This window comes from Colletotrichum phormii (assembly GCF_030913505.1).
Source record: "Colletotrichum phormii strain CBS 102054 chromosome Unknown BDP81scaffold_24, whole genome shotgun sequence".
NCBI classification, from domain to species: Eukaryota; Fungi; Ascomycota; class Sordariomycetes; order Glomerellales; family Glomerellaceae; genus Colletotrichum; species Colletotrichum phormii.
In genome coordinates, this window is record NW_026851466.1 from 205721 (window position 1) to 218804 (window position 13084).

The 13084-nt window shown below is 51.8% G+C and overlaps 2 protein-coding genes across 2 annotated transcripts; both read left to right on the plus strand.

Moving 5' to 3' along the window:
• Nucleotides 1-1133: 1133 nt before the first annotated feature.
• BDP81DRAFT_398508 (glycosyl transferase group 1) lies at nt 1134-2699 on the plus strand (the record flags this gene model as incomplete). The annotated part of the gene is made up of 1 exon (XM_060588469.1): nt 1134-2699. The coding sequence occupies one exon, from the start codon at nt 1134-1136 to the stop codon at nt 2697-2699; it is 1566 nt and encodes a 521-aa protein (XP_060440410.1).
• Nucleotides 2700-7025: 4326 nt separating this feature from the next.
• BDP81DRAFT_464583 (uncharacterized protein) lies at nt 7026-8097 on the plus strand (the record flags this gene model as incomplete). The annotated part of the gene is made up of 2 exons (XM_060594166.1): nt 7026-7660; nt 7719-8097. 2 exons carry the CDS (start codon nt 7026-7028, stop codon nt 8095-8097), a joined length of 1014 nt encoding a protein of 337 aa, XP_060440411.1.
• Nucleotides 8098-13084: the final 4987 nt, after the last annotated feature.

Here is a 13084-nt window from a genome sequence, read left to right on the forward strand (position 1 = left end):
ACAGCCCGCGATTCGCCTTTTCGACTGCTTTTTTCCCACATGTATGAATCAGGAACATGTCATGTGGCCAATCTCGTCGGAAGACAATCAGAAAATGCGACTGTGATCTTCTAGGTTGTTTTGTATCTCAGAAAAAGTTGTCGCTGTCTCGTTGATTGGTTCTCATCCACCGAAGCGGGAATGTGCCGCGTTCCGGGCTTCTGATTGGCTGTTGACCTGATGTCTCGCGATCGTGGTCTCTGTATCACTTCAGCTTGTCCGAAAACAGGTGCCCCAAAAAAGACGAGAAGGTCAAGAGTTTGGCGTGGGAATGTTTGGAAACAAGTAGGCTTGGATGTATGTTGAATTCTAGTTAACCTAGTCGTTGGCCTTTACTGAGAACTCGATGATCTCAACATCAACATTTGCTAGTTAATAGGCTACAGATGTCAATGTTAGGCTTGCGATATCAGTCAATAACCGGACCTTCACGGCCATCAAGAGAGCATGAAGGTGAAGATCAAGGGTCTCAAGGTCTGCAGGAATGCGGATGGCTTGGTAGTTCCCGTGATGCTGTCTCACGAGTCTCGGCCACGGGTAGCAATCGTCAAAGAATGATTCGCGAACAATTCGATACGCAACCGAAGTCGGCTTCTGGACCCTGTAGTAGATGTACCCGACAATCTTTAATGAGTTGCCCCGCCCCCGCTACGTTTGCGGCCGGCCAGAGAAGCTTGCCATGTGGCCAAGCACGACGCATCGACAGGCTGTCTCGTTCGAGCTTCTTCCGCCCCTCCCCCGCCACACTTCACCACAGGTACCTACGTGATAATACACCTAGTGCAAGGCGACATCTAGATCGCTTGACCTGCAGGCTTCTTTGCCAATTCGAACATTGCAGCTATGCGCGAGATAGATATCAGAGGGCCTTGCGCCGCCTTTGGCGCATCGCTTCGGTGCTTGACGAACACCAACATCTTCTCTAGACTGCACCCGGGACCTGAGAGTCTTCAACGCCCGCAGTAATTGCTGACAAGCTATACTAACCGTCTCTGCAAGACGTTCGAGTTATTCTTCAGTAAGAACCAAAACTTCTAATAGGAAGCTGATCCAGGCTGACATGTCAACCAGCCTAGGTATCGCAGACACTGGCAATGGCGGAACCTCTTCTACCCGAGACCTACGGCACGATGCCACGGTATCCCGCCCACGACAACTCCGTATTCCCATCCTCATTACGAGGGAAGCGCATCCTGCTCTGCACCGAATCCTTTGGCCCCGTCAACGGCGTCAGCCGGACAACGTTGATGCTCGTCGAGCACCTGCGATCTCACGGCGCACTCGTCGCCGTCGTCGCGCCTCACAACCACACCCAGCACAACACCTTTTCTCCCACAACAAAAGATGACAGCCAGGTCGAAGTGCGGCTTCAAGGATACCCGTTACCTTTCAACCCAGAGCTCTCCGTCGTATACCCAGTGCGGGTATCGGCCCTCTTCGCGAGAACTTTTGGGTCAGATAGCCCGGCCGACCTCATCTACCTCGCGTCGCCGGCATCTCTGGGCTTCCAGGTCATGCTGCAGCTCCGACAGCAGCCCAAGGAAGAACGGGTGCCGGTGATCTGCAACTTTCAGACCGACCTGGCGGGGTACTGCGCTATCCTCTTCCCTCACCCGTTCAGCACCATGGCCGTCTTTGCTTTTGCAATGGTCCAGAGCTTTCTGTTCCAGCATGAGTCGGTCAAGACCATCTTCTACCCGTCCCGATTCGTGCGCAAATATCTCGAGGCCCAAGGGGTCCAGAGCTCCAAGCTAGAAGTGCTGCGACGAGGCGTCAAGACGGAGGTGTTCCGGCCGGAGATGCGCAGCGAGGCATTGAGGAAGCAGATCGCCCCGGACGGAGAGATCATCCTGATATGTGTCTCTAGGGTGGCGGGTGAGAAGGGGTTTGACTTCCTCGCCAAGGCAGTAAAGGAGCTCGATGCAAGGGGTCTCCGCTTCAAGCTCTACGTCGTCGGCGGGAACCGTAATGCAGAAGTGGAAAGGGAGGTTCATGAAATGTTTGATCCTTTGAGAGAACAGGGCAAGGTCATCTTCGCCGGGTTCAAGACCGGGGACGACCTGGCAACGGCGTATGCATCGGGCGACATTTTCCTCCACTGCTCCGTCACGGAAACATTCGGCTTGGTCGTCCTAGAGTCGATGGCAAGCGGCGTTCCGGTGGTCGCCCGAGATGAGGGCGGGCCGAGCGATATCATCGACAATGGCCGCTCGGGATACCTTGTACCGCCCAACGACCTGGACACATTTGTCGACAAGGTCATGTACCTCTCCAAAGACAGAGACTGTCGAGAGGTAATGGCCGCACAAGCTCGAGCGATGGCATGCGAGGCTACCTGGGAGAAGATCAACAACCAGGTCGCCTGGAGGATGATTGACACGATTGAAGAGCGAGAGCGAGAGAGAGCCCAGGTTACCCATCAACGGGCGTCCATCGCTATGCAAGCCAGCCAGCTTGTGCCAATATACAGCTGGCTGCTGATGAACAACGCCATGCGCGACGTTGTGGTGGGTAGGATGGTAGATGCCAAGCTCATTGGCGGGTTCGGCGTCGTCATGACTTTCTGGTTCTTGACGGGGATGTATCTGGCGTTTACTGAGGCGGCTCTATGGGCCAAGGGCATATTGCCACGGTATCGGGGTCAGCGAGTGGCAGAATAGTGACACGGAATGGTTGGTTGATTTTCACTCAAAGGCGTCGGTGCAATGCTCCCAGAACCGAGACCGGTTCACTGGTGTTTTGTGGCGTAGTACTGGCGTTTGGCGAATGTCTTGGTAATTTGGTAGTATTTTCGATGGGGCCACTGGTAGCGAGTAACTCCTTCGTCGTCATTGGCGATGTTTGAACTGTGAATCTTAAGATGTTAATTCAATAATGAACCGTCGACGTTGAGATGAACCGGCAACGCTTGCCGCGATAGCCGATTATTCCAGCATGGCCGCGTCATTGAAGGCAGGTGAGACGGTGGGACACCGGGTTGGCGAGTTTATCACCAGTGGAGTGTTCGTACGGATACTGAAGAGATGCCCCTTGTTCCCAATGCCGCTCTCACCTTATTACAACGACTTTGAGTTATCGTCAAGGGGGCCGGAAGGTGGGCGGGCGTGATAAACCGTGCCTAAGCCAGCTGGGGTCCCGAAACCGGTCGCACCACGAGCGACCGGGAGATGGAGGAAGCGTTTCGGGCTTCAGCCACGGTATGGTCCTCAGTAGTTATAATGGAACATTGTTGCTTTTCCTCGGCGGCCAAGAACCGAATCTTCAAGCATGAGCGGCGGTTAGGTGGGTAATAGTGATTCGAAAACTTTTCGTATATCCGTACGTAGTAAGTGGTCAAGGCATGTTGTATCCGTAGAGATGTTGACAGATCGCGGGGATGTTTCTGATAGAGGCGGCGATTAATTTCGTGCGATTTTTGTCGACCTCCTAGGCTCACCGGCGACCGCACCAGATCTCTGTATCCTAAAATTGAAGACAAGGCAGCTTCTCGGTAGATGGGCCGTTGGGCAGGACATTGTGCCAATGGGATACGCCTCAGGGGCGATCGAATTGATGAGCAATGGTAGGCCAGGGTTCAGACGAGATGGAAGCCAAGCTTTTGGTGACAGGAGATTAAAAAGTCGCAGGGGGCAGTGACAATAGGTCGAAACGTTGTGGTGAGGATGAGGGTCGATGGATGAAGACCGAACTTGCGAGGGGTGGCTGGTGACGTTGAGGAGGAGATGTGGCTGGAGAGAGCCGCTTCGCCCATCGCTGTGGCTAGTGATTGATGTGGCTTGTGCTTCGAATGTAGCTGTGGCACAGTGAGGTAGGTATTCCCGCGCTCAAAAGAATTTCGGAACAGGTCAATTGGAAAATGTCAAATATTCTTCCGAATTCAATACAATTCAATACAGTGAATTGCTGGGAACTATCGGCAACATGGGCCTCCAGTGTATGCCGCTCAGCCGTGCTGGCCCATTCTTCATTTTCGTGCGCGGCGGTGTCCATCGAATTGGGCGAGGTGCGGCGTCTGCATGGATGCCATGGAATTGCCCAGCGCGCTCGACCTGACCGTCGTGCTAGACCCACGCGTTTCACCTGAGACAAGGGCTGCTGCCTGCAGTCTGCACTCTGCAGACGCCGCGCGTGGTAATGCAGGCCCTCCGCCATACGCTCGGAGTGAGTACGAGTACTCCGTATGGGGTGCCAGTGAGTATAGAGGGCGCTGGAAGAAGTGAATTTTGTAATGGTTTACTCATTGTGAGAGCCGGCTTTGGCCCTCTTGGGCTCTTGATGTCCGGTGAGAGGCGTGATGATGGTCGCCATTGTTGGAGCGAATGGCTTGATGGACGCGACACCGGCTCTCTTCGTGGCATCAATGTCCGTCCGCCAATTGTTCGTTGTGGCGGCTCATCCTTGCGATGCGTACCACAGTCATCGCATCCGAGCGATAAGACGCAAAGACCATTCGAACACAACACGTCCCATGCTCTGCTTCTTTAGCACGCAAGGCAGCTTTGTTGCTGGCATTGGAATACACGGATAGGTGGTCGTGGTACCCGTATTCAGTCGTGTACATCGGATTGTGCAGCGTGTGGCTTCAAAGTCTAAAACCGGTGGCTGCTGTCGCCGATGGGATCCAAGCCCCTAAATACATCGCACCTGCCACTGCCGACTGTGCCTCTCGAATCTTCACTCGCAATTCGGGTGGTGGAGTGGTGGCTGATGAGGAAAAGGCACTTCTGGTGCGAGTGTGGTCAGGTAGGGAAACACAAGTATCGTACTTTGTGCCCCTGGCCAAACAATCTTCACTCAAGACCCCTGGCGCGTCCCACCCTGGGCAATATAGAACCAATCAGAGGCAGTTTATGGCCCAAAACTGCTTCAGCCCCCGACCAGTCCTCGAACGACGCTTGTTCCATCTCCAGTCGATCCGACAATGCCATGGGCTGGGTACTGGCTCGAGGTAGGGATATGCTCAGCAGATCCAGGCACAAGTGGCACATCTGAGCTTCCCCTTCGAGGGTGGCGCTCAAATCTTGAAGCGTAAAAGTTGGAAGAAGTAGACCATCGATGGGGATGTAGGAGGGCGACACGTCTCCATCGTCTGGCGGTCAGTCCGTGTACCGTTTTGTCGATTCCGTTTGGTTCATGGCCACTCCGTTCTATCCCTTAGTGTGGCCAATAATGGCTGGTCCACAGTTGATCTGGCCGAGTCCCGTATTTCTCGGGCTGAGCGAAGCGCAGAGAGCAGACTGGCAGGGGGGAAGAAGAAGAAGAAGAAGAAGAAACGAAGCCGAGGCGGTAAGGCGAAAGAATTGTCCACTGGCACACTGGAAAGACTGCAGAGGCAAAAAAGGGAGAGAGAGAGAGACAGTGGGAAAGGGACCTAGGGAGAAACGGCGGCTGCCAATGGAATGCGACCGAGGGATACGTACTGGATACGTATCCTGGGGGTATAGAATGGGTCACGTGCATCACGTGCTTCGATTTGCTAAATCTTTCCCTATAAACCGGTACACTAGACTCAAAGAAGACTAAAGGAAGGTCCCCCCGGCTAACCTTACCTCAACTTACCTCACAGCCGCCTCCAGTCTTCCCGTCCCTCCACCACCCCAGCAGCCAATCAGAAGCCTCAGATCCAAACTTGGTACTATCCCGCTACAGCCTCGGACCCTCTGCACAATTCGCCCACATTCCTCTTCTCTACTTCCCTCCATCCTCCATTCCTCCATTCCTTCCAGCCCACCACCGTTATTCAGTTCAACCTCCTTTCCACACCTCTTTCTCCTGTGTCCCGTTTCCACGTTTCCAGGCCTGCCAGCATCCAACAACCCAGGTCCCTGCGCACCTCTCGTTGCATTTGCCGTCTCATAAAGTCACAGACCACACATAGTCGAGTCCGTCGTCCACATTCGCAAACATACCTCGTCCTTTCAGTCCATATACACTGGTCGAATTTGCAGTACATTTGTACCAGTTGTACCACCGTATCCTCTGTCTGTACAGTTGGTTGATGCACGCCTCTGGCCTCAGATCCTCCCCCAGAACCATCGTCATCCTCGTCAGGTTACCACCCCTGCCGACACTCGTCTCCGTCTCTTCCTCGATACACCTTGACACTCACACCCGACAATCACATTCACCTTGCCGCTCCTGACTGCATCCCACCAACTGCAGCAAACTCCCCGTGTCCACCTCTCTTACGGATAGAGCCCTCGTCTTCGCGCCCATCAGTCCATCAATCCCATCTCCATCCTATACTAACTACTCCGTACGGACCGTACCCAAGAAAGGCTCAAACCACCCCTCAGCCCTGCTGTGGATCACAACGTGTCAGGCCATTGCTCGTCTTGCCAGGCACCACGATGGTCGCTGCATGACACAATTCCTCCCACACGTCTCCTGTTGTCAAAGGCCCAGCCCTGCTGTGCCCTGCCCGTTTATCGACGTTTAATCTCCGTCCTTATTGATTCCTCGCCACCCCATCCCACTCTCACCCTCTTCCTTCCTGGCCTTCTCTCGTTCGTTCTGCGCCATTCCGAGTCGAGTCGACAAGACATCTCGCGACCAACCCGAGTACAGCCAAGCCAGCACTAACCATATCCCTTCCCTCTGACGGGCAGGTCCCTTTTTTACCTTATCCTTTCTCTCCTCTCATCGACTACTCTCTCTCTTCCTCTGGATCCGATTCGAATCGACTTGTCTCGCTTCGATCCCGTCGTTAACGAATCTTCGACACGCCAACCGATCAACCAAGCCATTCCGGGCACTCCACGAGGTGGACACGATTTACGCTCTTTCTTTGGCTCCGTCTTATTTCAATTCGCTTCGCTTCGCCGCCGGCCGGGACCCGACTTTGTAATTAGACCTTGGCGACGCCAAACCATCATCAGCAATTCGCTCCACCTTTTCTCTCGGCCCCGAGCCCATTAATACGATAGCCGCCCGATCTCCCCGGCTACAACGCTACCCTCCGCTTTCTCTCAACTTTATCGACGACAATGTATTGGAAGGTGGTTGTCACCACAGCGGCGCTGGCCTCGCGCGCTTGCGCCGAGATTCGCCCGCTGTCGATGGATTCTTCAATCGAGGTTCGCGCGGTGGACGTGTTGGAACGAAGTTACGAAGATGTCGCAAACCGGTACATGGAGAAGCGACAAAGCTCCATGGCGGACGCTGAGTGGGTTTCGAGAGCGACTGAAGTTGCCCTGAATAACGACGGCACCATCAACATGACGGCTTGGGAGCAAGAAACGTCGGCAAAATGCACCGACGCCCTTTCACACCTCGACCAGGCCTCGAACCCGTCCGGAACTTGCATCTGCTACAACTTGCCGAGTCTCAACGCCCAAACCGGTGTCTTCGAAGCCGACCTGCGGTTGTTCAAGATCTCCGAGCCGAACAATGCCTTCGCCGGTATCCCGCCGCAAAACATCCAGGTCGGACTTTCATTCAACGGAGCTTCCGTCTCGCCAGTCAGCGCCAGCAAAATTGGCAGCTCTACTGCTCGACGGGATGTCAGCTTTGAAGTTCCTTGGACCGGCCTGCAAAAACGTGTCGTTACGCCTCAGGCTTTGCAGACATATTTATTTGTTGGTCAGATTGACCAGACCAGAATGGTGGCACCAATGTCTATGTACGAACCCCCTCTCTATTGGTGCGCGGTCGCAGCAACAAAAGCTAACATTTTCAAGGTCACAATTTGAAGCACTCGTTATGCCGACCCTGACGCTAACTGGTGTCAACGCCGCCGGCCAGACCGTCAGCACGAACGTCTCCTCGAACGAAGCCGCCTTTCTCACCGGCGTCTTCTCCAAGGAAATCATCCGATCCGATCTCGCCGTCGCCCAGGTTGCCGTCGACGAAGTTGTGGCCCAGCTAAAGAATGGCACCGTCGCTTTCGTTCTCCCTGGCGTTCAATTGATGATCTTCCCGATCGGTCTCATCGTCACTAGCACCTGGCTCCTCATCGGACTGGCATTCTACGGATTCGGCACCTACGAGCGCATCGGCTACGCGGAGAGCTACAGGCGAAGACGGGCTATCGCAGGCGACACAGCCAAGCGTATATAAGTCAATGACATCACGCGACCGGATACGAGACGATTTGTTCGGGGCAATCTTTTTTTGAAAAAACGAGGGGCTATCCTACGAGCCGAGAAGGTTCTAGGAGTGGACTACTTATTCTGCCCCTGGTGGCGGAATCATCAGCATCAAGCAGCAGCGTGACATCTATATCTTTTTTTTATTTTGGCCCACTTCTCTTCATCCTCCACGTCTCTGAGGAGTCCCCTATCTGTCGTAAATAGTTGGATGTCAGTTTTGCTCTCTCTCTTCCCATAGAAAAGAATATCCACAACACAACAGTGAAGGCTGATTTTGCCTGTTTCTTTCCCGGTCTCTCGTCAGTGCCGTCCTTTTCGCGATATCTCGGTGTTGAGCCGCTGTTGGTTCGGTAATGGTACACCGATACTTTCTGGAGGGATATTGTTCGAACCTGCGGCTGTTGTGCGACATGTCACAGTTTGGGGTCCGTTTCAGCTTGGATGTGTCGAGGAATGCGACGTCACGGCGATCCGACGGTGTGGGGTTCTTGGGATGACTTCAGCCACACGTGGCTGACCAGGGGCATTTGGTGATTCGCCAGTCATTCATGGTACGACTACCATTCTTCATAGAAGTTTACATGCCTATGAGCCCATTAGATATGGCGCCTCGAGGATCGAAGATGGTGGTTATGTGATTTGGGGCTGTTGAAATACCACGCATGATCCACGAGATGATTAGAAGCCCTCGAGCAGATGATGAAAATGCGGATAGCATGGGTGAGTGTGATCTCGATGCGGTGGACCGCCAAGGCCGGCGGGAGATACGGTAAATTCGGAGGCGGAGGTCCGTTTTGAAGTCTCGGCGATCAAGTATTCGGCTCCAATGGGGTAGCTTGGCTGGCTGCGGACACACACTGACGAATCCCAGTACTAGGTTGTATATCTTGCCTCTTTGGGTAATAGCATCCAACTCTGCCGACGAAGAGGCTTAGGTGCGATTGCACCTGCACGTCAACTCCCCACTAAACCTCACATGTGCATGTACTTGTTCAATCAGTTGATTGAAAAGCTCCTGAGTTTGGCAATCGGTCATCCATAACGGGCGTGTTGCTAGCGAAATTTGATTGCTGCTGCCTTAGCTCCTATAGCTAGTTACTCACTTGGTAGGTATTGAAGGTATGAGGTATCTACTCACCTAACTCATACGGGATGATAGACTGACTTCCTACGTGCATCAACAATGGCTACTCTTGCTATTTCAGGTGAGAAGCCTCGTGAGATGGAGGGAAGCTTGCTTTCTGAGTTTCTGGGGGTGGGGTTTACCTTACGAGCAGACAGCAAAGTGGAGAGAAGGTTTCTTCTCGGGATGTTTATGAGAGTGTCCGACGGAATCTTGCTGATTTGGAGTTTTAATTCCAGACAAGGTACATACACACCCTCCAAAGACATCAAGATAATCAAAGCCGCTGTTTTCCCGTCGCGCTTGTATGGTTCGCGAGCGTCTATGAGCAAAATTCACATTTGCTTAATTAGATGATTTGATGAATCAGGTAGGTAGGTAGGTATCCGTGAGAGTGAGAAAAGGACTTCCCAGGATGGTACACACGTACTTCGGTCCGTCTTTGGATTGTTTCCGCAAACCCCTCAAAACCATCCGGGTTATCTAAGCCGACTTGGTTAGATAGGTGATGAAATAAAGTGTTAGTATACACGTCAGCAGGGCAGCCTGAGGGCCACGTACGAAGCTCAATAATCTTGGTATTGAACTGCGTATGTATGGGTAAGGAGGAAGTTGGTGGACAGAGCCCACGATTCCTCCGTTGGGTGTAAATAGGTGGATGGCCCGTTTGTAACGGGCCCCCAGACCACCTTCCAAATCCCTTTTTCTGCCGTCAACATTCCAACAGAAAGCATTACCCAGCAAACTTACTTGCTCAATAGATTCAAGGGGGCGCCCGTTGTGTACATGCACTTAATTTAGGCACCGGGAGATGTGGACCGACAAGTCTTGCTCCTTTCCAATCACCGAGTTTAACAAGTAGATCAGCTGGGAGGAACGGATAGGTTGACAAGGTTTTGTGCCCGAGAAACCACGCGACTTTTTTTTGCGCTGGGCGATAGCCTTGCTGGCGTCTTCGACCAAAGTCACTCGGAGGGTCATGTGACACCTCCACGACGTCGACGATGTGTGTATATCAAGACCTCTGTTGATGAAGAGGCTGAATAGAGTCGTGGAGAACTGTGCTTGTTGATAGCTTCAATCACCGGGCCTCTTCATGTCCCATGGACATTGTGTTCATAGCGGCCTCCCCGATATCGCCATGAGTCTCATTTCGCTTTGTTTGTATGATAGTTCCAATCTTGATTTACTTCTGTGATAAGATATGGTGTATGAAAGTGACTGCGAACACCCTATATCCCGAGACATTTTGCAGCTGCTCCAGCCTTGAGCCTTGTAAGAGAACTGGCGCTTAGCTATCTCGAGCAAGACATTTGATCGGAGGAAATGCATTTCTACGACCTCGGACTCTTACTTCAGTCTAAGGCCTCGTATGTATCAATCTCGGACAGATTGTGCTTACGCTTCCTAGCCATCGAATAACCAGACCGTAGTCGTCGTGCCTGCATATCACTCCCTAGTCCCCGCACTCACTACGGAGACTGATCACGTTGATGTTTATTCCTTCTCACAGACGATTAGATCTATCGAGTATGACCTTGCGCATACATCTAATACCTCCAACGTATCGTTCGAACGCCTTCCTTGGTTACTTTGTGCCAGGTTGTCTCTCTGCTGAACTCTCCGTTTTGAGAACTGTGCAGAAGTCGCCACTCATTATTAGCACTCTTGCACTCTTGGATGCTTATCTTTTGCCAATCTATCACTAAAAGGCATATGTTTCCCTACCTTTCTATCGGGAGAGGTGGAAAATCTGGAACTGCTTACAACGAAAATTTCTTTTCCCCACGTATCCCAGTCCAGATGATCTGTTGCCACGACGATTGGTCGAGCCACGCAGCTTTGGGTGCGAGAGCAGCATACGGCGACATATCCAGACTAGGGAGGTGGGATGCCAAGCTGGAAAAGGACCTACTTCGTTCTCCTGACTCCTTATTTCTCAATAGCACTATTTGCATACTAGGACTGCGTCCCGTGCCACTTGCGAGGTTCCAGTCCATATCTGTGGCGAATGGGTATTGCCCCTTACTCAGGGCTATTCTAAATACTCTATTCGACGTGAGATTTGAGAAAACTCCCGAAATGTGTGAAACTGCGCTCCTCTATATGAATGTTGAATATCAATAAGATTGTGCTCATTTGACTATGGATGCGTTCGTGTTGATCAACTTGGAATCTTAGATCATCAACTCTGCATCGTTCGTGATATCGCAGTGCCCTTGATTCATTCTGTTTACTAGGTAGCTGATGGAGAGTAAGCGGGCACCTTCAAATCTAAGGTCTCGAAGTGGCTGCTTTTCTTTTTCGCTGGGTAAGTGGACTATAGGGTTCAAGACACATCATCCATAGAGCCATATACACATTCAATGCCTTTCCAGGTGAGAATGAGTTGGGGTCTTGCAGCCTTTTGAAGCAAGGTGTCTTCAATCCTAGCTGTGTTCACATTCGCAGCACTCAGAGATCTCCCGTCACCAAAGGACTTGTGCATCACAGCCGGAATCTCGTGCCCTTGTCTAAGAATGCTTGATTCTCACAGAAGCTGCATACGAGACTATCCGAGGCAAAATATTACCGCTTGCATTTAGCAGTCCATGTTGAATCACATGTCATTTAGGTTCCTCTCTCTCTCTCTCTCTCTCTCTCTCTCTCTCTCTCTCGCTCTTGGGGGCCTCGGTCAATGATGATTATCGTGATCAGAAGTCAATGCCATAGATGCAGTGAGAGGCCGATGATCAGATGTGGATACTGCAGTACTATGCTTGGAGACGAATAGCCCGAATCATGTGAAGGAACAGCTTAAGCACTTAGAGTCTTGTGCTACGAAGAACATGATGTGAGGTATGGAGGGCTGGATCCCATGATGGAGACAAATAATAGTATCAACCAACATAACTCAAACTTGAATGTAATGTCGACTTTGATCCTCGGATGCATGCAAGAGAGAACTGTTTACGAGTCTTGCAAGTCCTCTGAAAACGTCAACTTTCCGATGAGACTACTACCGTTGTCCCTCTACAGACGAGGACCAAGAAACTCGCTTGATCGCGGGAGCAGACGACTACTAGGTTGATATATGGTAGTGATCGTATTCGATCTCCTGTTGAAGACACGAGCAGCTTTACAGACATGTGACTTGACCTATGCAACTCCTGAGGTCCAGCCATCCGCCCCTCTGTGAGACGCTAGAATGCGATAGGTCGAATGAATCCCCATATCTTCCACATTGTGTCTACCGGCAGCTTCCCTGCAGGACTTTGGAAGTGCATCATACCATAACACATATGAGGGACCTACTGCGCCTGTGGTTGGTCAATGAGTGTGGTGGTGTGCAGGTGATGGACCGTGGAAAGTTGTTGTATAGATGAATTGGCTTTCGCACTCAATGGGAATTTTTGTCATAACTGTAGCTCTTATACACTCAGGAGGCCTCAATCTCGTCACAACTTGACAAGAGCTGAAGTCAAATATTATTGCGTTACTCTCTAGCTCACCGAGAGGGAGGGAGGTACCTATCATGAGTTGTCGGCTTTCAATTCACTCCAGGATGGTCAGTGCGATGCCACGCCAGCTCCCATCTCGATCGCTGAATCACAGGACAACGCAGATATGGAGCTCAGTTGCGTGCTAGCTAGCCTCGTGGTCTGGGTCGATGGGGGCACGTTGGGCAGAGAAAGTTTGCTATATATCAAATTAAGGAAAACAAAAACAACACGGAGAAAAACATCCACAGACTCACATGTTTGACACAGCCTAGCCATTGACGCATGACGTCATGCCAATTGGTTCTTTAGTGTTCATTCTGTTGCTTTGCTGCTGTGTGGTTGAAGCCACA